Below are 26,306 nucleotides of genomic sequence, written 5' to 3'. Positions count from 1 at the left end.
CATTTCCCCAGGCACATAGTAACAATAAATTTTGACTGAAATACGACTAGAAGAATTTAAAGTCTACAATACTGGCCTTGTATAGAAATTTGACCTGAATATCTCAAAATTTCCATCAAAAAAATGTCTGATAACTTATTAAATTTTGCAAAACCTGGTTGTCAGTCTTGCTATAAGCTTACGGAGACATCATAAGTTAGACAATAAAATGTCTTTGTCTTTTGATTCATAGATTTATGAAATATTGATCTAGAATATGCTTAGACCTTAACTTTATATATGAGAGCAGTAGGAAAAATCCACTAAGTCTTGTAATACCATTTTTGACTGAATATTTTATTGACATCTGACTTGAGTAACTTTTGAATGCCTAAGATAATTCTTTCAATTTTGACAAGTAAGCACATCTTGAAGTTAGTGGGGGAATAAAATTAGGTTGGCTTACTTTAGCTTCTGAAGTTAAAATAATAATAATAAAATATAATAAAGTTCATGAAGTCCATTCTGGCAGTGTTTCCTCTGGCTTCCTGCCTTTTTGTCACTTCTACTCCTGATATCTGGCTTACTTGGTTGTACTTTAGAAAAATGAAAAGAAACAAAATTCAAATCAGTCAATTTTGGAGCTTATGACCAGCTCTAGTAATAGTTTAGTGAGGATGAATTACTAACTAACTACAATCTGTCCTCACAAGTATCTATAGATTTCCATTGTCTCTAGCTTTAATCATCCATTGCCCTGGGATAAAACATGCAGAGTTGGAAGTATTTTACTTCCATGGTGAAATGCATAATTTAAAACAATATGTGGGAACTTTTTCTTTTAATATCACTGCCTTAAGGTATCCATTGCTAACTTAGTTTAAACATTAAAAAAGCATTTTTTTCAGAGTTAATGATATCTACCTATTTTTCCTATTTTAGGCAGCTCATGGCCGGAGGGGACACACAGGCCCACAGGTACAGTGATTTTTTTTTCCTTAACTGAAAAAGATAAATATTCTGTGTCCAGTCAAGGACCTGGAATAAAGGCTCTGGAAAATCTCTTCTAAGCCTAAATTTCTTTTGCTTTTTCATAATATTGTGGAATAAAATGCCATAAAACTTTTGGGCTACAATTTTAAGAACTCAAATCTTAAGATAAAATTAAAATGTTGGCACTTTAATTAAAAACTATAAAATTAAAGATGAGACAATACTTGGCCCAATTATTATTAAATTTAACTTTTTTTTGGATTTCAGATACAAACTAGTAATTTAGTGGGTAACCTTCCTTTTAGATTTTTGTTCAGTTAACTCTGAAACCTTGCTTAAAATTTGTGTAAACTCCTTTTAAACCAAGAGAATATGGTTAAAACCTTGATACAAATCAGATAATCTGAATGTTTTGCTCAAAAGTCAACTATAACAACTATCATATTATATCCCTTTGTACATGTTGGTGATATACATGAACCTACATGAATGAGTAATGGCTTAAAATTTTACAAAATTGTGCAAATATACATCCTCAGATTGAAAATATAATGAGGATAAATAATAAATCCACTCTTAATCCCATCATGGTAAAACTCCAAAATGTTAAGAAAACATCTTAAACACTACAAGAAAGAAAAGACATTTTACCCAATAACCAATTCGATTTCAGAAGACTTCTGTTCAACAATAATACATGCTAAAAAACAACAAAGTAATATTTTGCAGATGCAGAAGAAAAAATAACTGTTAATCTAGAATTTTATACCTAGCTAAACTATTTCAAGATTATACTGCTGAAATAAAATGGAGAGCAAATCCAGAACAAAAAATGGTGTGAAATGAATGAGATGAGGTTGGGGAGAGAAAGTGTTGAGAAATTTCCTCTTTCTGATTTTGAGGAAAAGGCATCAGTGAGGGACATTTAATCTCATCTAACAATGTAACAACTGAGACATAAATTTAGGCTATCCTATGGTCCAAATTAAGCTTTTTATTCTTATTTTGAATTATTATCTGTGGCAGAGCTCAAGGGCAATGTGGAGGAAATGCTCAACTTTTGATCCCTAGATATTTAATCTATTTGAATATAAATATAATCAAAGAAAATGTGAAAGTAAATTGTGAGTTTTTTCAGGCCAAGCACCCAAGTTTGATACAATAGATTATATGTTTTATAGGAAAATAAGAGAGAGAGAGAGAGTGTGTGTGTGTGTGTGTGTGTGTGTGTGTGTGTGTGTGTACATATGTACACATGTGAATGAAAACTGAAAGCAAATACACTAACATGTTAGCTGTGGTTATCTCTGCTTGATGAGGTTATAGAAGTTTTTATTTCCCTTTCTATATTTTCCTTTATTTTTCATATTTTTTGCAAAGATCCTGCACTGCCATTGTGATGCAAAAAATATTTATCATGTTGCATATAGAAGAGAGAAAGTTCTCTGGAAATTATGTAGACAGTTTGATTCTCTCTCCCTATAGGGGGAAATAGGCATCCCAGGCCCAGATGGACTTGCAGGCTCACTGGGACTGAAGGGCCCTCAGGTATGTATCAAGACTAATCAGACTGTGAGAACACAAAGAATCTGAAGCCATAATAGAATACCTCCAACAACACTACAGAAGTACAGATGTTTCAAGTGTTTAAAGGGTTAATAACATAAGGAAGCAACACAGTCTTGACTTGTATAGCAGTTGGTATCCTTTGCCTAGGTTTTTTCTCAGTCAAGAGGGGAAAAGAGAATGAACATGCTCTGCAGCAATCCCTGTGTGATGGGTTCAAGCTAGCTAGGGTATCCTAGGGAAAGCTTGAGCCAAGGAAAATGTTGAGCCTCAAAACTGGGAATTTTAGAGTTCCCTTCGTGGCTCAGCAGAAAGGAATCTGACCAGCATCCGTGAGAATGCAGGTTTGACCCCTGACCTTGCTCACTTTGTTAAGGATCTGTCATTGCTATGAGCTGTGGCATAGGTTGCAGACATGGTTTGGATCCTGCATTGCTGTGGCTGTGGCGTAGACCAGCAGCTGAGGCTTGGATTTGACCCCTAACCTGGGAACCACACCATGGGCGTGGCCCTACAAAAACAAGAAAAAAAAAGCTGGGAATTTTGGTCAGTGGGAGTTCCTGTCGTGGCTCAGTGGTTAACAAATCTGACTAGGAACCATGAGGTTGCAGGTTCCATCCCTGGCCTTGCTCAGTGGGTTAAGGATCTGGCACTGCCATGAGCTGTGGTGTAGATGGCAGATGTGGCTCGGATCCCGCATTGCTGTGGCTCTGGCGTAGGCCAGTGGCTACGGCTCTGATTAGACCCCTAGCCTGGGAACCTCCATATGCCACGGGTGCGGCCCTAGAAAAAGACAAAAATAAAAATAAATAAATAAATACATAAATAAAAATTTTGGTCAGTGTAACACAGAAAGAGCTCAGTGTTACATACCTGGATGCCTGTGATGTAGAAAAATTGGCTCTACCATAGGAAAGGATTGTCCAAATACAGCTGAGGTCTTCTGCAGAGTGATCTACAGTCACCTTTCTAGCTCACTTCTCCAGAGAGCAGCTCAAGCACTTTTTCCTTTATAAGCAACAAGCCATGGTCAGCTCTTACACTGATCACATGAGGAGAAAGGAAGCATGTGCCAGAAAGAGCAAAATATATCTTAAAATAATAATGAGAAGGGAAAGGAAGTCCTTGAAAATGCAGTAATGAAAGAAAAAAGGTCAGACTCTAAGAAAGTTGAACAGGGAGTTCCCATCATGGCTCAGTGGTTAACGAATCCGACTAGGAACCATGAGGTTGCTGGTTCGATCCCTGGCCTTGCTCAGTGGATTAAAGATCCGGCGTTGTCGTGAGCTGTGGTGTATGTTGCAGATGCAGCTCGGATCCTGTGATGCTGTGGCTGTGGCGTAGGCCAGCAGCTACAGCTCCAATTAGACCCCTAGCCTGTGAACCTCCGTATGCCACTGGAGCAACCCAAGAAATGTCAAAAAGACATACACAAAAAAAAAAAAAAAGAAAAGAAAGTTAGAACATTGTTTTTCTCTCCAAGCTTTTACTTCTGAAATCTTGAGAAATAAATTTGTTCTTTAGCAAATGCAGGTCCTGCAATTTTTTCAAAGTTTTAATCCATGCAGCTAAAAAAAATGAAGTAACTATTATATTTTGGCAGCTTGGTGCATGAAAATTGCGCAAAATATACTTAGACATCAGAGGAGAAACTTTATCCACATTTTACCAAGATTTCAGAGCAGTAAACAGTCTGTCCCCTGGGCCTATGTCTCTTTCTAGCTTGATTCCTTTTCTTTGTCTTATTTGGCAGCTTACCTTCAAGAGAGAAATATATGCCACTGGATTTGTGGGAGAGCATTTCAGTAGATTGGCTAGCTTTATTTCAAGCTAAACAAGTAATACTACATCTCTTCTTCCACTTTATAGACTCATACTTTTTATGACATAATTTAAAAGGAGATGCAAAAACCAAACATGGAAGGTTTCTCTGCATAATATGTGGAAGCCAAAGTTAATAGGCAATGTAATATTCCAGAAATATAATTATCCACATTTCATCTTACCATGTGCCATAGCTTATTTATGACCAGTCTTCGGTGTGGTTATTAAATAGAAAATCCATTTAATTATTCCAGTTTAATATTAACATAAGTAAGGATTATTTTTAACATAACAAATATATGCATATGGAGTAAAAAGATGCTTAGGATAATTAGAAAGCAATACTGAAAAATTCAACTCTTTAGTGTTTCTTCATTTTGACTGCAAATGCCCATCTAAATGCTAGATTGGACCTTCATATCCTTGCAGAGAGGGAGAGCTCAGCCAATCAAGATAGAACCAAAGGCATGAGTGGAGTTCTCTTTCCAATTTCTGTCCATGTTATTGACTTAGCATTTCCATTATTAATATTCAGGTTAATATTCTAGTGTTCTCTTTTAGGGAAAGAATAATGTTTGAATTCTCTACATGTAGGGCCCAAGAGGAGAGGCTGGTGCAAAAGGAGAAAAAGGAAGTCTGGGCAGTAAAGGTCCCCAGGTAGGTAATAAGAGAAAGTGACTGTTTCTGGCTTTTATCTTGGCTTGAACATGGATGTCCTTGTGGTTTTCTCCCCACAGATGGAGTTACTTACTACATGCGAACAGCAAAGTATATGAGGTTTGACTTCAGGGCTTGATGGGGTAGCTGCATCACATTCTGCAGAGTAGGTGTCATGCTGTCAGACACAGAGGTGGAAGATGGCAGCTCAGTCATTACTTTGAGCTTAAGAATTCCTTTTCTACGTAAATCAGGTCACATGACTCCCTGAGCTAAATCCTCGGGGGCCTACCCTTGCACCCAGATTATAGCCTACTTCAGTGGTCCTCAACTAACCACACACGAGAATCTCCTTGGATGACTCTAAAATGCTCTACCCCTGAAACCCTCCCCAGACCACTTAAATAAGAATTTTCCCCAGGTGGTTCTAATGTACACACCCAGCACTGGGAATGACCAACATCAGCGCTTCTCCACCTTCAAAGTGCATAGTAATCACATAGAGAACTTGCCAAAATGCAGATTCTGATTCAGTAGATGTGGAATGAGGCTTGAAATGCTGCAATTCCAGTGAGCTCCCAGGTAATGCTGATGCTGCTAGTTCCTAGGCCACACTTTGAGTAGCCAGTCCCTATACACTAGCCCTGGCCTACTTGCTATCCTAGTAATACTTATTTGCTTGGCTGTTTGCTTGGTATATTTGTTTGTTTGGCTGTCTTCCCTTCTAACTTGTAAGGTTTGTGAGGGCCAAGACTTTGTCTTGCTTATGCTATATCCCGGAACTCAGAATAACAGTGCTACCACACAGTAGAGCTCAACACAAGTTTGTATAAGGAATCAATTAGTAAATGAATGAATGAGACACAGCTGGGACTTGTGCTCTGGACTAACATGAGGATAAAGAGAATCCTTTAGTTTGTGTCCAGTAGTTAAACTGGCCAGTGGCCCAACACTTAAATGAATATATTCATCCTCAAAATTTGTAAGAAGTGGAGTTCCTGTTGTGACTCAGCGGTAACAATCCAACTAGTATCCATGAGGATGCAGGTTCAATCCCTAGCCTCCCTCAGTGGGTTAAGGATCCAGCGTTGCTGTGAGGTATGGTTTAGGTTGCAGACATGGCTTAGATCTGGCTTGGCTGTGGCTGTAGTGTAGGCCAGCAACTGCAGCTCCAATTTGACCCCCAGCCTGGGAACTTCCATATGCTGTGGGTGCCCTTCCATATGCCCTAAAAAGCACAAAACACAAACAACAACAACAACAACAAAGAAATTGTAAGAATCTATTTGCGTGAATTTGTATCTCATGACATGATATTTTAAAGCATAATAATTATTGCTCATGATGATATTTGTTCCTAATTTTGATGAATGTGACCCTTCAAAAAACATGGGAACTTTAAAATTTCATATAGGACTAAATGGATGAAAAGTAACTATTTTACATTCAATTACTGAATCATTAAAAGCTTAAAGCACCACAAATTTGGATGAAAAAAAAAAACAGTAAATGCCAAAGGAAACATATGTGGTAATTATCTCATCTATTTATGTGAAATATTGAGATGTGATGGATTTAAATCCAAAGAGCTTGGTAACTCCCTTGCTCTAGAATCCAAAATTGTATCCAAGTGGCTGTTACTCAAATAAGTTATTCCATTTTCCCTGTAGTATACTTCTATAGGTGAGTCACCTTTAACCTAGTATTGGCAAGATAGTCATAGTCATAAATCATTTAGCCTCTTGACACAGAGTTAGTTAAAAGGCACCACTTCTCTCTAACCTAGCTCTTCCATTTACCTGGCTGGAAAGTATGATTTTTTTCTTTGCTTGCTTTTCTTGAAATATCCCTGTCAACACAATGAAAGTGCTATTTCAAAGACATGTAGAATTTTCTGTGCTTAGGATGTGATGAATTGTTGTTTTCAAAGGAAAACTATGGGAGACAAACATTATCAGATAGACAAGATAGTATTATTCTTTATTGGCTCTATAAATCCACTGACATAAGCTTCATAATGTTTTAGCACAAGGATCAACCCTTCAGATGGTATTATATGCGCATTTTCTAATTGCCAGCTTTAAAGTTTTTCTTAGGATACACATTTAAAAGAAAGGGATGTGATTTATGTTGACAGTGTTCTGAAGACATTAATTGCTTTTGGGCATTCTGCATAAATCAAACATGTGCCAATCCAGCCAAGTATACAGCTATGATATAAGAGAAATACAGTCCATAACACAGTGAAAAAGAAGAAGGGACTTCGAAAGGAATGGCATATTCTTTCATACCTTCCTTTGTTCCCTTTTTGTTTGGTTTACCTTGAAGTCCTACACTGAGGTAACCAAAGCCTAGAAAAAAATGGGAAGTTAGACACAAAAATACTCATTCCAGTTAGAGCTCAAATTATTCTTCAAATACTAACTTTTTTTAGTCAAATAATCACTAGCATCATATGAAATTAGCAAGGAAGGTTAAAATGATTCAGTGCCAATTTGGGATTTAAAATAGAATTTCTCTTGTCATTTTTACAAAGTGTAGTATAGTGGTCAAAGGCTTAACATCTGGAGCCAGACTATCTAGGTTAAATTGTGAGGTTTGTACCTTCCTAGCTGTGTAGCCTTGGGTAATTTATTTAACCTCTCCATGCCTCAATTTTCCCTGCCATGAAATAAGAATAATAATAATAGCTACCACATTGAATTGTTGTGAAAATTAAACGTCATCAAATTTGGAAACTCACGTTTTTAAAACTCCAATCTCAGCTGGTGCATGAATGGAAAGAGTTTTGGAATCCTGTTCCAGATATAAGCCTCAAAACAACAGATGGAGTGGCTGTGATTTCAGTTTTTTAGATCAGAATCAGGTTCATTTCCTATCTCATCCTCTTAGGAACTGCGTGCTTTGGGGTTAAAATCTGATTTTGTCTGGTAAAAAGGTGTTGATAAGAGGTACCTCAGTGTGTTGTTATAAGGATTGGAGAAGCCTATATATAAATATATACCTCTTGCACAGTGCCTTGCACAAAATCAGTGCTCAACAAAAGGCCACCATTACAGCAAAGCCAATGGAGATTTGACCCTTAGCTAATGATCTTTCCCATTAAATGTCCTGAGCTCCTCTTTATACCTCACAGCTTCTCTTGATCTCAGATCAAGGCAACCTTTTTGACTTTTGATGTCTTATAGGTGGCAGGGAATTTTTCTTCTTTCTCTTAGAAATATAGTTCCTTTTAAAACCAGCAGTATTCAAGTAGGTAATATATCTGGGTAACAGTTGACTGAAGCTTGAGTCCCATTCAAGCCATCACAAACCTCAGTTTTGTACTTTGTATGATCCTGTATAGGAAATAGTATCAGGTTTTCTGATGCTCTACAGAACTTACAGAACTGTCTGTATCTATCTGTCCATCTATCCATCCAAGAAATCTTTTATTTGGAGGACTTTCAAATTACATGATCTCTCATTGTGCTTGTGTGTGCTTGAGGGAACTGCACATGATGTAATTTCTCAGAAACATCCTTCATCTCATGGAGCTCATTATGTCAGAAGTAAGCACAAAAATGAGCTTTTAAGCAAGACTTCCAATAACCCCTTATTGTCAAGGACAATTAAAATCTCTATACTTCATCCTTTTGTGAAGTACATGAAAATTTTGTATGGAAAACCAACAAATTAAACACACTATTTCATCCCTCTTGGAAACCATCCCTAGACCAGTGGATGGGATAGATAGAGGAATGGGTGGGTAAATTGACCAGTCCTACATAAGCTTCAGAGATATGAAGTCAATAAAATGTGCCCCTTGCTTCAAGGAGTCTGGTACCTAGTAGATGAGAGAGAGAAATAAATGGACAACTACATACAGAGTAAAGGAATCTGTGGGACAGTTATAAGACCCAGTACAGCCAGAGGGGTTCATGTGATCTTCTTGAAACAATGATGATAAAAGTAAGATTTTCAGGAAGGGGTGATTATTCCTCTCTCTGGATGGGAAAGTGGAATAGCTAAAGGGAGAAATTGCATATGTTCAGAGATATAAGACAACAAGAAATATTTGGAGACTTCAGATGGTTTGATGAGCATGAACATAGAGTATTTGAAGTAGTCACAGGTGACTACAGAGGAATGCAATACCCACATTTTGAGGGATTTTAATATTAATATGACTTTCAACTTTATTCTGAAAGCTACTCAGAAGTCAGAATTTCAGCCTGACCTTTTCTTCAAAAGGAAAAGAGAATGATTTAGAGAGAGGCCAGTCTACAGTCAGGGAAGCCAGGGATTTAGGCGGAATGCCAGAGGGGCCTGAGGTTAGGTGATGGCCATGGGAATGGAAGGATGTGGATATAGATTGGAGACAAAATCTATAGGGCTTGGAGCTGATTGATTGTGAGAGATGACCTAGAGGGAAGAGTCTGGGATGATGCTTAGATTTCAGGGGAAGTAAAGGGTGGCATTCCTTACGAAAAGAATATGGAACTGAGCATTACTTGTGGTAAATATGATGATTTTTCGTCATTAATCCCTATGAAATACCCAGTAGGCATTTGAATAGATGAGTTTGCTGTTCAGTTGAGTAATTTGGACTGGGCAGCATATCTAGAAATCATTTTGTAGAAGTGGTATGTGAATCTATGGGGGTGTCACTCAGGAAGGAGGATGAAGTGAGAAGGTAAGGTCAGAGGAGTCCTGGGGACCATGGCAATTTAAGAAGCAAATAGAAGAAAGGGAGTCTTCAAACTTTCCTGAGAAAAGATCAGAGAGGGGTCAGAAAGACCATGGTAAATTGGTGTTACAGAAGTTAATGGAAAAGTTTCAAAGAATGGAGACTTTCCTTTAAATTCAAAGAAGGTAGTAGTTTGCATCTACAACCCCAAACTCCCCATCCATCCCACTCCCTCCTCCCCCTTGGCAACCACAAGTCTGTTCTCTATGTCTCTGAGTCTGTTTCTGTTTTGTAGGAAGGTTATATTTAGAATGGCTAAACAATGAGGTCCTATTGTACATAAGAAAATGTGCATATATGTATGACAGGGTCACTATGCTAAATAGCCGAAATTGACACAATACTGTAAATCAACTATACTGTAATTAATTAATTAATAATACAAAGAAGGTAAGAACTGATAAAAGTTACCCAGATTGAACATGCAGGTCTTGGAAGCTCCATGCAGGAATGGAAGTGAAAGTTAGAAGGGAAGGGGTTAAGAGCTGTGGAGGGAGAAGAAGTTGAAACTCTTCTTTAAGATGGAGCATGATAATGTGCGAAAATAGAATGTGTACATTTATGTGTAACTGGTTCGCCATGCTGTACAGTAGGAAAAAAAATTGTATTGAGGAAATAACTATTTAAAAAATGTAAATAAATAAAATACAAGAACCTACCAAAAAAAAAAAAAAGATGAAGAAGAGGGAAAATGGAAGGTTGTGGAAAAATCATTACTATCTTCACTGGTAACCAATACATTGTTCAGCAATCTTTCCTATTAGGAGTTTTTTAATGTCTAACTCATTACATATCTAATTTTTTAAAAGATGAGAAAGTTAAGGTTAATTTTTTTCTTCTGAACAAAGCTAATGTATCATGCTTATTACATTTGATTTATTTATTTTTTAAATTATAGTAACCATGGCAAAAAAAAAATTGTGAAAATGATTTCGGTTCACTGGTGTTTGGATTATTTACAAGTACCTATAAACAGTTTAACCACATGATATTTCTGTTGTTACATGTTTGGATATCCCAAAGGAAAAAAACCTGATGTCAAATATCAGTAACATAGGAAAGCAGTTGGACTGCCTCCAAATTGAGATTTTTAAAGCTGTTCTAGACTAATGGAGAGACTTCTATTATATCAAATAGATTTTCTGTATTGATGTACAGTTATGTTTATCCATTTGTTTAAGTTTTGTATTTATGTCCTTCAATAAAATCTTAAAGCTTTCTTTATGTAGGTCTTTTGGTCTTTAGGTAATCTTGTTACACTTACTCTAAGTATTTTAGTTTTTTCTCTTACTAGTAAATGGAAATTTATTTATATTTACTTTTCTAACTTACTGCTAGGAAAGAGAAAATTATGTCAGAATATTTTCTCTGGTACCATCTGAACATCTTATTAGTGCTAATTATTCTTAGTAAACCTTGAGTTTGCTATTGTACTAATCATATTATGTGCAAATAAACAACAACATGGCATTCTTTCTACCAAAATGAACCAGGAATAATATAGTTCAAGGCAAATGTCATATAAAATGCTTTCTTAAAATGTTAGACATTTTAGCAACATCTGCTCTTAATAGCAAAATAGTGAAAACCTAAAGTCTTTTTGGAAGGGAAGACTCAGAGGGAAATACAGTCATTTAGGCAACATCTGGCATGAATTATTTTATTAAATTTCTTTTATTTGCTGGTCTTTATTTGACAGCTGTGAGGCTTTTTTCCAGAGAGAGAAACAATAAAACCATAACTCTTTTCCCATCTGTGGTTCATTTTCCTCTTAGAAGAGACGCAAAAGGTTTAAAGGAAAGTTGCTTTATGTTCTATATTTGCAGTCCTTGATTTTTGTGTGTGTGTTTGTTTCAGGGGCTTCCAGGACCAGCAGGAGAGGCAGGGATTCAAGGCCGTTTGGGAAGCCAAGGAAATAAAGTAGGTCACATTCTTCATACCCACCAAAGCTGAGATCTTCTCCTCGAGGGAAGTTATGTCTGCTTATATTATCCAGAGTCCTTTCAACACAAAGAAGAATATATCATCTCACTGCCCCTGTACCGTTGCTTGATTCTTAGAGAGCCAGCAACATCTAAGGATGTGGATGGGGCCCAGATGAGGTCAGGGAATCCAGCTCAGCATCATCTCACGAGGGGGGTGACACCCAACCTGAGCTGATGGATCTTAGGGAACAGGAACTATTCTGGAGCAAGCCTTCCTTTCTTCCCCCCTCCCTCCTTCTTTTCCTTTATTCTTCATTTCTTTCCTCCATTCATACTAACCTTTGCTGAATATCTTTAAGGACAGAGGCACTATCCTGGCGTTCAGCTGAACTAAGGTCAGCTCCAGGAGAGCAGAGATCTTTGTCTGTTTTGCTCACTCATGCATCCCCAGAGCTTAGAACAGTACCTGACACATAGTAAGTGCCCATTAAATATTTGTTTAATGAAAGAAATTCCTGAGTTATGTAATGATAAATAGGACATGGAATCAACCCCACAGAATTGAGAACATTTTTAAGATACTAATCCATGACATAAAGTACTTGTCAGGGATAGGAAACTGCAATGGAAGTTTAAACACAGTACTAGATAAGAGAAGTACTTCTGGGCTGGGACAAGAGGCAGCATAGAGTATACAGACTTTGAGTGGAGCTTAGAAGATAGAAAGTGTTTGGCAGACAGAGAGGGGGCATGGGGAACTTAGATCAAAGAAATAGTGTGAAAGAATAGGATTGAGAAAAATCCCATGAGTGGATGTTTGGGGGGGATGAAAAATGATTCCATTAAATCAGTAAGTAAGAAAATAAGTAAATTAAATAACTAAATAAAAAGAGAAAAATAATCTTCTCTGAGGGACACATAAAGAGTAAGAAAGGCCCAGACACTCCGCCTTACTGCTTTAAGCTTAAGTCCCCAGGGAGGCAGGCAACTCAGCAATCAGTCCTAGGCTCAATACCTGGCTGTAACCAGTAACGAAATGTTTGACCCTGAACAAGCTTTATGACTTCCTTTGTCTCCCTACTTTAAAGTAGATGTTCTCAAATCCACTGAGAAGCCTATTTATAAAAAACATATCCCTGGGCTCCATTACCAGACTGCTACTGATGGCGTGGGTCCAGAAATTTTCTTTTGCGTGTGGAGCCCAGGTATTGGGAAGCAGCTGGCCCCCAGAGCCCACTTTGGAGGCCACTGCCTTGAAAGAAAGGCATCAGGGCAGGTCATCTTCTGCTTCCCTTCCATGGAGCCCTATTCTCTTTCCCCCAAGGGGTTGATGCTGGTGGACATTTGTCCATTTGTACTCCTCATATATACTGTGTTGTCTCTATGTCCTTAGCAATGAGCTAACCACTCCCACTCCTCCAGTGTAGGCTGCCCACACTCCACATTCTTTCTCCCAAAGAGTGCTTTATGGAAAGGAGAGGGGGGAAGATTTAGATGGTGGAAGAACTTGGCCAGCCCTGCCTCAGCCAGCTTAGTCAAGATCACCATCAATAGTGACAGCCATGTTGATAGGATGGATATACTCTTGATATGATGCAATGAGAAGGGCCCTTCACCTCTGTGGTCTTTTCTCCCCAAACTCATAAAACCTAACATAATCATGAGAAAAACATCAGACAAACACCAGTTGAGGTGTACTCTACAAAATACCTGACCAGTACTTCTGAGAACTGTCAAGGTTGTCAGAATCCAGAAAACCTGATAAACTGTCCCATTCTAGAGGAGGCTAAGGATACATGAGTTGGGAGGTCCTGGATGGGATCTAGGAAAAGGAGATTAGGTAAAAACTAAGGAAATCTGAATAAAGCATGGGCTTTTGTTAATGAGTCAGTTTTCATTTATTTGTTGAGACAGAAGTCTGCTACACCTATAATAAATGTGATATTAATGAGAGGGAGAGGCTAGATGTGTATATAGGAAGTCTCTGTACCATCTTTACAACATTTATGGAAATTTAAAATCTAAACTTTAAAAGTTTAGATTTTTATTTATTTATTTGGAGTTCTCTTGTGGTACAGTGGGTTAAGGATCTAGCATTATTTCTCCAGTGGCTCAGGTCACTGCTGTGGCATGGGTTCAATCCCTGGCACTGGAATTTCAGTATGCTGTGGGCGCAGCCAAAAAAAAAAGTTTGTTTTTTTTGTTTGTTTGTTTAAGAAAAGGAGTTAACCTTCTTTTGTAAACTTATGTTAACTTGCCCAAATAGCTGGATTTCCTCAGTGTAATACTGAGATTGATTTATAACCCACAGTACACATTCTACAAGTCAAAAATTGTTTCCAGGGATGTCGTGCTACCTTAGTTATTTTGATTAAAAGTAGATTCATGAGTCTGTTGTTTCTGCAGCAGCCAGATGATTTGTATGGATCATCATGAGAAAAAGTTTTGTTCATTTTTTCAAACAGTACAGAGCCACTTCTTTGACTCATAGTAAGATGTTTCCAAGGGTGTGGCTCATGGCACTGTGCTGCTGAGATGGCAGCTTGCACTAAACAGTACATCAGACTTGCTGGAGTTTCATTTATCAATGGAGGGGGCTTCACTCACCATTTCCCTTGTGTTGTTACATACTCACAGTTCTGGCCACAAACCCATTATCACTGTGACACACATGGATGCAATTGAAAATTCTTGTCTTAGTGCCATCATTTCTAATTCCCTTTACAAAAACAACGTACTAAGGACACATTTCATTGTTTTGTTTGACAGGGAGAACCTGGCCTTCTGGGAGAAAAGGGAGCCATTGGTCTTCCAGGTCCTCGAGGCTTGACGGTTTGTGTTTTATCCCTACTTTTTACCTGGCTCTTGAAATCTTTTAGTTCAAGATAAAAGTTCAAGGGAGTTCCGTTGTGGTTCAGTGGTAATGAACCTGACTAGTATCCATGAGGACTCAATTTCAATCCCTAGCCTTGCTCAGTGGGTTAAAGATCAGGTATTGCCATGAGCAGTGGTGTAGGTCACAGATGCAGCTCGGATCTGGTATTGCTGTGGCTGTGGTGTAGTCCAGCAACTGTAGCTCCAATTCAGCCCCTAGCCTGAGAACTTCCATGTGCCAGAGGTGCAGCTATAACAAGACTTAAAAAAAAAGAAAGATAAAAGTTCAAGGTAGATATCAGGGGTGGTTCTCTGAAGAGAGTGTGGAAAATAACATCCCAGCCTAGCTGTATAGCTTTCTAGAAATTGAGATCGTCTCTTCTTTTTGGCCAGCTTCTCCAAGGTGACAAATTCTCAGGTACCAAATTTCCTGGCTGGGATACTCTTAAAGCCAAATGTGAAAATGGACAAAACTGGAACCATTTTTCCATTCTTTCCTCCCATCTAAACCCATTCATGGGAAACTCAGCCTACCCTTCCCCCAGAGCTTGGGACTTCTCACTAAGGCCTCTACAGAGCTCTGACAGTAGCTAATGCCCAGGCCTTTGGGAGATCTTACTTTTATCTAGCCAACTGAACATGGATTTGAGCTTAGGTATTAAAATACAAATGTTATCCAGGAGGAGTAACACTTCTACCTCCTTTAATTAAGATTACCAAACACCTGAAATTTTCTCATTTAATCCTCGAAACACCAAGAGCAGCTATAATTCTTATTCCCCTTTTCCAGATGAGATAAATGAGGTGAAGGAACAGTGTATTGTCTATGTTATTGAGCATTCCCTTTAGTGCCACTGGTCCCCAGAGGAGCAGCCTAATTTTTCCTAATCAAATCCCAAAATTGGCTATCTACTTTGCCAGTTGTCTATAGTCAGGGATGTTTGTAAATAATTGTTTTGTTGACAGGGTGATGATGGCAACCCAGGTTATGGTGGCATCGGAAATAAAGGAGCAAAGGTAAGACACATCAGCTGAAAGCTGCACATTTCCATTTATTTATTGTTGCTTTTTGGGGGCAACATTAAAGCGAAAAAAAAAGAAAACAGTGAATAAGGTGGTCTTGGACTTTTAGAGGTAGATTTTGGTCATTTATTTGCTGATATGTTTTGGGGAATATGGTGGAAGGAAAAATAATTTGATGGTTGAAGTTACAGGCAACAGTCGAAACTTGAAATGACTTTTCTGTTTTTGCAGAGATGCACAGGCAGGGCCAGACTTGTTCCAGCCTGAAAAGGTGTCTAATCTTAGAAGCTCTGTGCTTCTAAGCATGGGAGCATTCCAAAATTTGTCTTCCACTGATTGTGTTTACTTTAACCAATAGTAAAAAGTTTTACAGGGCCTTTCCAAATGCATTGGGCCAAGCTGCCTCTCCAAAATTAATTTTATATCAAACTATAACTGTATATTGCCACTAAATATTTAAGTGTCAAGAAGTAAGACAGACAAATTTACCAAAAGCAGTGATTTCTATATACCAAAAATAACCACTTAGAAAACATAATAACAATATCCACAAAAATATAATGTAGTTAAGAAATCCTTTCTGCAAAAATGTTCCAGAACTATAGCAAAAATTATTGAGATATAAAATTTCAATGAACAGAGACATACCAAGATCCTGTTGGAAAGTCTAAAATGTTATAAGGATCAGTGTGTAATTCCAAGTGAAATACCAACAAGAATGGTGCAAGAGAATCATGGAAGAATAAACAAACCCCCCCAAAGCTAAAACTTCTTAAAAAACAAAAACTGAGGAACAAAGAATTTCCAGTGAAATTTTTATTAGCATAGATAATAATTGGTGAGTTCCCGTTGTGGCACAATGGAAACAAATCTGACTAGGAAGCATGAGGTTGTGGGTTCGATCCCTGGCCCTGCTCAGCGGGTTAAGGATCCAATGTTGCCGTGAGCTGTGGTGTAGGTCTCAGACCCGGCTCAGATCTGGTGTTGCTGTGGCTCTGATTAGACCCCTAGCCTGGGAACCCCCATGTGCTGCATGAGCGGCCCTAAAAAGACAAAAGACGAAAAAATAAGAATAATAGATAATAATTGAAAACAGCTTTTTTTTTTGTCTTTTTTTTTTTTTTTCCCCTAGGGCCACACCTGTGGCATATGGAGTTTCCCAGGCTAGGGGTCCAATCGGAGCTGTAGCTGCCAGCCTACGCCAGAGCCACAGCAACGCCAGATCTGAGCCACATCTGCGACCTACACCACAGTTCACGGCAACGCTGGATCGTTAACCCACTGAGCAAGGCCAGGGATCGAACCCATAATCTCATGGTTCCTAGTTGGATTCGTTAACCACTGAGCCATGACGGGAACTGAAAACAGCTTTAATATTTGATTTTTAAAAAGGGAGCTCTTAGGTATCCTATAGAATTGGAATATTAGCCACTCTTTAAGAAGAATGTGTAAGTTTATATATAATTTTATAGAACTTATGTGACAATGTCAAGTAAAAAATCAGAACATTGTAAGAAAAAACATTTATCCCAATTGTGCTGAAATGCATTTTAAGAAGAAAATAGGACAATATATTTATAGTATCACTTGCTGGGAAGTGAGATTTGGGTGATTTTTCTACTTCTATTCCTGTGTATTTTAAATTAATTTGAAGAGATATTACTTTTAATCAGAAAATAAACTTTAACTGAAATAAATGCTTTTTCATCAAGTGAGGATTATCAGACCTCTTCAACTATAGTCTGTGGCCAGAGTAAGATAGAGGACCAGAAAACAAACGATCAGATTTAGATGGCAGGTTTCCCAATTTCTCCATTGAAATCCATTTTAGGAAGACTGTTTCTGGAGTTCCCACTGTGGCTCAGCAGAAACGAACCCAACTAGTATCCATGAGGATAGAACCCGACTTCTATGTGGTCAGGTGCAGCCCTAAAAGGGAAAAAAAAAAAAAAAAAGAAGACTGTTTCAGAGTTCCAGATCACCAGCTATCCTGATGAATACCTACAGTCAAAGGCAAGCTTATTTGTAATTCCTCAGATGTGTGCAATTACCCACTTAGCTTAGGTGGTCACGATATTTTGGTGAGACCAGTAAATAGTTTAATTTAGAAATTGGAGTTAGTTTCTCAAATCATGCTCTACAGTTTCATTTTCAATTGTTTTGGTCCTTCCTTAATTCAGAGGCACTTAAACTAAATAAGGCTGCAGGCAAAATTAAAGTCAGTATAAACCTATCCTGGTGATATGTGTGTATATTAATTTTCTCTGTCAATTATAGGGGCAAGAGGGATTCCCTGGAGAAATTGGACTTAAGGTACGTGTGCTTCATACTAACTAGAGATCCATCAGAAATACTCCTGGGCTTATAAAATATATCATAGGACAATAGAAGGGTATAAATTGAAAGGAATAAAAAGAGTATGATGTTAGCTATGGATCCATATATAAAGGTCATCTATGGCCTTTATTATGTTGAGATAGGTTCCCTCTGTGCCCACAGCTTCCCTCTGTGCCTGAGTGTTTTTCAAAATGAATATTGAATTTTTACTTATTTATTTGCTTTTTAGGGCCACACATGTGGCATATGGAAATTCCCAGGCTAGGGGTCAAATAGGAGCCGCAGCTGCCGGCCTACACCACAGCCACAGCAACACGGGATCCGAGCTGTGTCTTCAACCTATACCATAGCTCAAGGCAACACCAGATTCTTAACTCACTGAGCAAGGCCAGGGATTGAACCCACATCCTCATAGATACTAGTTGGGTTCATAACCCGCTGAGCCACAGCAGAACTCCCTGGATGTTGAATTTTGTCAAAAGCTCTTTTTGAGTCTATTGAGATGACCATATGGTTTTTATTCCTCAGTTTTTTGATGTGGTATATTACACTGATTTGCAGATATCGAAGAATCCTTGCATCCCTGGAATAAATCCCACTTAATCATGGTGTGTGATCTTTTTAATGTATTGTTAGACTCCTTTATGAATAAAGGAGCGAGTAAAGAAGCATGCTTTTCAAAAAATATTTCTACTTTTTAAATTCTTAAATAAAGGATGAAATCCTTATTTTTCTCCTCATATGCACTCCTTCCCCTCTATCATCTGTATTTTCTTCTTTGCTTGAAGGGAGGTAAAATATAAGGAAAATCAAAATTCCCCAATTTCACTTGGCTCAACTCTCCCAATGTGTTTATAAATCACCTTCAGATAATAAGTAATCAATAATGTCCTCTACCTTAAGGCTTTCATTTCTGCCAGAAACATTCTCTGAGCCCTGTAAATTCAGATCCTATGATAAGATCAGGGGACAAAATAAAGGGCACTGTTCATGTCTCCATGGAGGCTATGTTGTGGCTGCAGAGACAGAGAAATAAAACAGTGAGACTGCAGTGTCCCATGTTGAGAACTAAAAAAATGAGGGGTTGTTAAGGGGAGACACTTCAAAGAAGCTAAAAACATTCATGAAAAAATGTCTTCATGTTGGAAGCAGTTTTTTTGTTGTTTTGTTTTGTTTTTGTTTTTGGTCTTTTTTTGTCCCTTTTTTTTAGAGCCGAACCCGAGGCATGTGGCGGTTCCCAGGCCAGGGATCTAATCGGAGCTGATGCTGCCTATGTCACAGCCACAGCAACGCCAGATCTGAGCCACGTCTGCGACCTACACCACAACTCATGGCAACACCAGATCCCCAACCCACTGAGTGAGGCCAGGGATCAAACCCGAAACCTCATGGTTCCTAGTCGGATTTGTTTCCACTGCTCCATGACGGGAACTCCTGGAATAAGTTTTAATTTATTTTTATTAACGTATAATTGATTTACAATTATGTGCTAATTTCTGCTGTTCAGCAAAGTGACTCAGTTATACACATATATACAGTCCTTTTTCCCATTATTTTCCGTTATGGTTTATCCCAGAAGACTGGATATAGTTCCCTGGAATCAATTTTTAAACACATTGAAATATCTCTCTTTGAGTTTAATAACCATTTCATTTTATTCTTCTGAAATTATTTAGGGTGAGATTGGGGACCCTGGGAGTCCAGGAGAAACTGGACCCAAGGGAGCTACAGGCAAGACGGTAAGCTTCTTAGGCTGCAAAGCCTTATAGTCTCGGCTATTTGGGGAAGTCCTTTTTCATGCTTTTACAGTCATTTGAGTTGTCACCTGGTCCCAAAGTCTTGTAAAATGTGTTTTTTACTAAGGGAAACTAGGGGTGGGGACATGGATACTTTGCTCATCCTTATAAGGCAAGTGACTATTGGCTCTTAGTGACCAAGTTCATCTGTTCTGGCTGCCAAGGTACAATCTGAACACTGGTTAGGTCAGTGCTGTTGTTTCTTAAGGAGTCCTTGTGGTCCAGAACAGTTTTTGCACCACAAAATACGGCCAATTTAATCCCATCCCCCAGCAGATTTCATGTAATTTAAGTAAGGCCACTGGCATCTCATCTTTAACTACTTTAAAGAGGTGACCCTTGCCCCATTTAGCTCTTGAGCTCCTTGAGAAAGCTTCCATTTATCATGTAACTGAATGTGTCTTTATTCCCTGGTGCTTTCGCTGCTGCAGGGTTCGATCCCTGATCTGGGAACTGAGATTCCACATCAAGTCCCTGCATGCTGTGGAAATAAAGGAAGGAAGGGAGGGAGGGAGAGTGGAAGGGGGGGGGGGAGGAAGGGAAGAGAAAAGAAAGGAAAGTACCAGAACAGACACTGTGAGTCGCCTGTACTCTCAGAAACATCAGCATCCCAAGCTTGCTGTGTATTAAGAATGGATTTGCCTCTGCTGACTCATATGTGTCATATGAAAAAATGAGATGAGCACTTTATAAAAGACACAGTCTTAATGACATTATCTCCTGAGAGGTTGTCTCTTTTCTTCAGAAGAATACCATTCAGGTAAACCTCTTCTTCACACCATGTCAATTAGTTGGAAAAGAACACACTATCTGATAAAAACTGATACTTGAGGTAGTTTTTCAACTTTGCCACCACAGTTAGTTTTACTCCAGTCAGGTTTTTTTTTTTCCCTACAAAGTGTAACAAACTTTATGTGAAGAGATTATTTATATGGGTTTTAGAGGTACGAAATAAACTTCTTTCCCTCCATCCTGCTTCTCCCAAGCAGGCTGTCATTCCTTTCCGGCTATAATTCTTCTCTTTCCCGGCTATAATTCCATTCCTCATGCACGTTTTTGGATGACTATCCGTAACAATTTTGCTATAAAAAAAATGAAGAGTGGTATTATAATTAGAAAGCTAATTGGGAAAGAAATTCAAATTAATCCAGATGTCATCTGCATTGAAATATCTCTGGATCCTTTCCCTCACTTGTTAATGAAGCAGTTTACCCTTGAACACTGGAGGCATGCCAACACTGTCAGCAGATTCTTGGGTTCCCTCCCTGCCCAACGGCACATTAATCATTAAAAAATAAGAAGAAGGAGGAGAGGAGGAGGGGAAGGGGGAGGAGGAGGAGAAGAAGAAGAAGAAGAAACTAGTGGGAAATATATAATCTTTTTCTCTTGGCCTTTGGTTACTTGAATGTTTTTTCCGACATTGGACAATTTATCACTGGTTTTCACTTGCTTGTTCCACCTGCCAAGAGGCTTTTCTACATCTCTGTGTTTTTGAATTTGAAGTTTTTAGACACTGAAAACGTCCCGGTTTTTCCCTCTGAAAGATGGGAAGTTCCATTAAGAATTTTCGGGGATAAAGTTTTGACTATCTCTTTAATTCTCTCGGAATGATTACGTCCCTAGTTGAAGTTTTCTAATCTTTACCTTGTCTCCCCAACCCCCGCCCCCACATGGAATCTCTTTTTTTTTTTTTTTTTGGCTTTGCTTTTTTTAGGGCCGCACCCGAAGCATATGGAAGTTCCCAGGCTAGGAGTCAAACTGGAGCTGCAGCCACAGCAACTGGGGATCCGAGCTGAGTCTGTGACCTACACCACAGCTCACAGAAATGCCCACTGAGTGAGGCTAAGCACTGAGCCAAGCATTCAGTCTCTCTAAGCACTCATGGATACTGATCATATTGTTTCCACTCTGCTACAACAGGAACTCCAGGAAGCACTTTTTTTTTTTAATTTGATTTTTAACCTCTCTTGTTTGTATGTATTTATACTTTGTATCAGGTTTATATACTTTGTATCAGCTTTATACAGGCAGGTACCTCAAAGCAGGGTTCCTTAGCCCCAGCCCTACTGACACTTGGGACTGGATCATTCTTGGTTGTAGAGACTGTCCTGCATTGTAGGATGTTCAGCAGCATCCCTGGCCTCTTTAGTAGATGTCAGCATTGCCACACCCCCACTGCCCATTAATGACAATCAAAAATGTCCCCAGACATTGTCAAATGTCCCCACAGGAGTAGGAGTAGGCATGAGGGACACAAAATCCACCCCACTCCATCCCCATTAAGGACTACTAGTTTAAAGAGTCAAACAATTTCACAAGGTTTGTTAGGAAAAACTGGCAATCAAATCCCTCTGCCACTTAGCTCCTATTTCTCTAGAGTTTATCTTTTTGCTCTACTTTCTGGGAACTTTCTTTGACTTTATCTTACAATGTTTCTCTCATAGTTTAATTTCCTTCTTCTTGCTTTTTTTAGGACCACAGTTGCGGCATATGGAAGTTCTCAGCTACAGCTACTGGCCTACATCGCAGCTCATAGCAATACCAGATCCCCAAACCACTGAGCAAGACCAGGGATTGAATCTGAATCCTCATGGATACTAGTCAGATTCATTTCCACTGAGCCACAACAGGAACTCCATAGTTTAATTTTCTAGCACTCATTTTTGTTCTCTGAATATTCCTTTTTTATACTATCCTGTTCTTTTATCATGGTTGACAGATCTCTTATCTCTCTCAGTATATAAATTCATACTTTTAAAGTCTTTGCCCATGGAGAACAGACTTGTGATTGCCAAGAGGGAGGCAGAGGGAATGGGAGGGACTGGGAATTTGGGGTTAATAGATGCAAACTGTTGCTTTTGGAATGGATAAGCAATGGGATTCTGCTGCATAGCACTAGGAACTATGTCTGGTCACTTGTGATGGAGCATGATAATGTGAGAAAAAAGTGTGTACATGTATGTGTGACTGGGTTACCTCACTGTGCAGTAGAAAATTGACAGAACACTATAAATCAGCTATAATGGAAAAAATAAAAATCATTATAAAAAATAAATAAATAAAGTCTTTGCCCAACATAGTCTGTTCCCTGCAGAGTGTTTTGGTGGGTTGGTTTTGCTTTTTGTTTTTTGGGTTTTTTTGCTTCGTTTTGTTTTTTCTGTTTTGGTCTCTATTTCTCACGTCTGGGAAATGGGCTAATTCTTGCTATTTAAGAATTGAGATTGGGCTTATCAGACACAACTTAGAATAGATTTACAAGGAGATCCTGCTGAATAGCATTGAGAACTTTGTCTAGATACTCATGTTGCAACAGAACAAAGGGTGGGGAAAAAATGTAATTGTAATGTATACATGTAAGGATAACTTGATCCCCTTGCTGTACAGTGGGAAAATAAAAAAAAAATGAGGGATAAGAGTTCCTATTGTGGCTCAGTGAGTTAGGAACCTAAGGTAGTGTCCATGAGGATGAAGGTTTGATCCCTGGCCTTGCTCAGTGGGTTAAGGATCCAGCATTGCTGCAAGCTGCAGCATAGGTGGTAAATATAGCTTGGTTGCTGTGGCTGTGGTGTAGACCAGCAGCTATACTTCCAATTTAACCCCTATCTTGGGAACTTCCATATGCCCCAGGTGCAGCCATAAAAAACAATGGGGGAAAAAAGAATTAAGTGGTAAACGACAAAGTCATACTGTATAGTCTAGGGAACTATATTCAATATCATTATGTAATAAACCATGATGGAAAAGAATATGAAAAGAATATATTATATATATATATATATATATAATAATTGAGAACCAAAAGTCAGATTCACAGCCCTGAGGACATGGGTGGGGCTCATCTACTGAAAGTTTCAATGAAGAATGAGCTGTGATTTAGCAAATATCTGATACCAGCATCTTTGGTCCTCATTGTCTAGTTGATTTCCCCTGAGATTCTTTCAGTCTCTTGCCTGGGGGTGAAGGTCTGGCTGCCAGCTTTCTAGGGTCTCACATCTATTCCAAACCTTCATTTGATCTCTCTGGTTTTTTGGAGGGCACCTCTGTCACTCAGCTCTGCCTGGGGTCTCCTACTGCAGACACTTCGGTTTTACCTCTGCCCTTGAGGAGGAAGAAGGGACATCCACCTGACTATAAAGGATGGAGAGGAGGCTTGGGGATTCCTAAAATGATCTGCAAATAATCTGCCTCATTCAGCCCCTCTTCCTTCACCTCCACTGCTAAGACGTACCTTCTGGGAATAAACACACAGATTCTTGGCTTTTCCTGTTGCTGCCCTATGATTCAGCTTTTTCAGCTCTGCTAAGTCGTTTAACACTTTGGCTGCTTTCCAGCCTCTGGAGCTTGATGGCTATTGTCTCCTTTCTCATTCTCCCCATGCTTGTCATTTTTTTGCCTTAAAAAAAAATCTGTTTGCTATAATTTTCGTAAGACACTGGGAGGGAGTAAAATAAAGGCCAATGTCCAGTTTGCCATTTCTTCTCTGGAAATTAATCTATAGCTTCTAAATAAAACACAATCGGTAAGGTTGTTGGCTTTTTGTTTTTTTGTTTTACTGAACCCAGCATGCTGTGAATATCATTGGAAGACCCAAAGGACATAAATAATTATTTGCTGTTCCATAGAAAACGCTTTTACAAAATAAGTTGATTTTGTTTTTTTTAATTTATTTTTGAGGCATAGTTGATTTACAGTGTGTATTAATTTCTGCTACACAGCAAAGTGATTCAGTTATACACATATATATTCTTATTGCATATTCTTTTCCATTATGCTTTTATCACAGGATGTCAAATATAGTTTCCTGTGTCATAGAGCAGGACTTTGTTGTTTATCCATCCTAGATAAAATAGTTTGCATCTGCTAACCCCAAACTTCCAATCCATCCCTCCTCTACCCTTAAGTTGATTTTAGACAACTTTGTTTTTATTCCCATAAAAGTTATAAATCTCATGACATTGTGAATGAACAAATGAGTATTGTCCTAATTTTTAAACTAAATTCTAGCTTTCTGATAAATTATACTGTTGAATGTACATACATAAAGTAAGTAGTCAACAACTGTTGTTTTTATTTACTGCTGTTATTCCCCATTTCGCTGCAGGTATTTCCAGCCAGTTGCTAAGTGTTTTTTTGTTGTAGTTGTATCAAGCTTTTTTATATTTAAATTTTAGTCTTTCTGGGTGTTTGTTTTTCAGTCTAGTCATCCACTAATGTTAGATAAATTGAGATAAAAATTCATTTAGATGAAAATTTCTCCCTTGATCCAGCAATTCTAGTTCTATTGATCTTCCCTAAGGAAACAATCAGAATTGCACATATAGCTTTTATAGTGGCATGCTTATTACAACAACAGTAAATTTAAATGCCAACAACAAGGAACTGACTAAATAAATTTTGGTGTATCCATGTAATGGAATACTCTGGCAGCCACGAAAGGTGATTTTTGCAAAAGAGTATTTAATAACATGAAAAAGCCCAGAGATATGTATTTAATTTAAAAGGCAACAGGAAAAAGTATAAAAAATATATTTAAAACTGTAAAGATTAATACCAAAAGGATAAATATATAAAAGACAAAAAGAAAAGGTACCAAAATGTCAACAAGGATAAGAGGTTGTTGAGGTTTTTTGGGCTGTTTTTTCTTTTTTTTCTGTGTGCTTTTGGAAATCTTTTAATTTTCTAAAATGAAAATATATTGCCTTTGAAATTTAAAACACCCACACCCACACCCACAAACACACAAACATCTATGTATGAATATAATCTTAAAGTAAGTAAATTCTGCTTGGAGGTGTCTGCTGGGCTTCCAGGAGAGCCAGGATCCCCAGGGGAGCTGGGACCTCCTGGACGCAAGGTAAGCTGAAAACCCATAAATCATACCCACTCCTTTTCTAAGTAAAAAATCAGTGCCCTGCGTCTTCAGTGCCCAGATGTGTGTGCTTTCTGTGTTTGCCATTTGGCAACAATTTTCACTTTTTTTTCCTTCTCTATGTGCTGAAAGAGAGGAGGAAAAAAGTGCCAACTGAGGGAGGAAATGAAAAGAGATTTCTCATTTCATCTAAAATGAGATTTCTCAATTATCAGTGAACTTCATTTGCCCAATCCTTGCCCTTCCCTTATATTCAATAAGTGATCAGTGAGTAAAAGAAAAGGAGGGGAAATTAAAAAGTGAATAAGTTATCAATACCACATTCACATGGAACGTGCTTTTTTCAGGAGTTTGGGTGGGGTACCATCGCATTTTTCCCTGAATCTCTGAGAGCAGCCAGATTCTTCCTGTTCCAAAGATGGGACTGAACACACAAAATTAAAACCAATTCCACTTTCTTCATTCAATCCCAAACCCAGATATATATATAAACTCATTTGGGGAGGACATTTGGGATTCCATTTCCATATGTTCAGTTTGAGTCTGGTCCCTTTGTCATCCAAGTGATGATGGAAGAGATTCAGGTTCTGATCAGCAGTTGCCCAGTGGCCAAGGCAAAGCACTTGGGGTCTGGGAACCTCTGCCCTAAGGAGGGGCAGGTGCAGGGGATGGCTCAGCCTCATCTGCTTCTAGGACAAGGACCTGCTCCAAGGCTCTCCCTACCAGCATCACAT

General features: G+C 38.5%; 1 protein-coding gene across 1 annotated transcript in view; it reads left to right on the top strand.

Annotated features, from left to right (window-relative positions):
- COL6A6 (collagen type VI alpha 6 chain) overlaps positions 1-26,306 on the top strand; it is a 130,049-nt gene that overhangs the window by 68,702 nt on the left and 35,041 nt on the right. The window contains exons 20-28 of the mRNA XM_047768382.1: positions 922-957; positions 2,458-2,520; positions 4,957-5,019; positions 11,606-11,668; positions 14,443-14,505; positions 15,514-15,564; positions 17,848-17,883; positions 19,584-19,646; positions 25,495-25,557. Of these exons, the coding sequence (XP_047624338.1) occupies positions 922-957; positions 2,458-2,520; positions 4,957-5,019; positions 11,606-11,668; positions 14,443-14,505; positions 15,514-15,564; positions 17,848-17,883; positions 19,584-19,646; positions 25,495-25,557 (501 nt within the window). The remainder of the gene's footprint in view (positions 1-921; positions 958-2,457; positions 2,521-4,956; positions 5,020-11,605; positions 11,669-14,442; positions 14,506-15,513; positions 15,565-17,847; positions 17,884-19,583; positions 19,647-25,494; positions 25,558-26,306) is intronic.

This window comes from Phacochoerus africanus, chromosome 1 (assembly GCF_016906955.1).
Source record: "Phacochoerus africanus isolate WHEZ1 chromosome 1, ROS_Pafr_v1, whole genome shotgun sequence".
Taxonomy (NCBI): Eukaryota; Metazoa; Chordata; class Mammalia; order Artiodactyla; family Suidae; genus Phacochoerus; species Phacochoerus africanus.
This window is presented reverse-complemented; position numbering and strand designations above follow the sequence as displayed.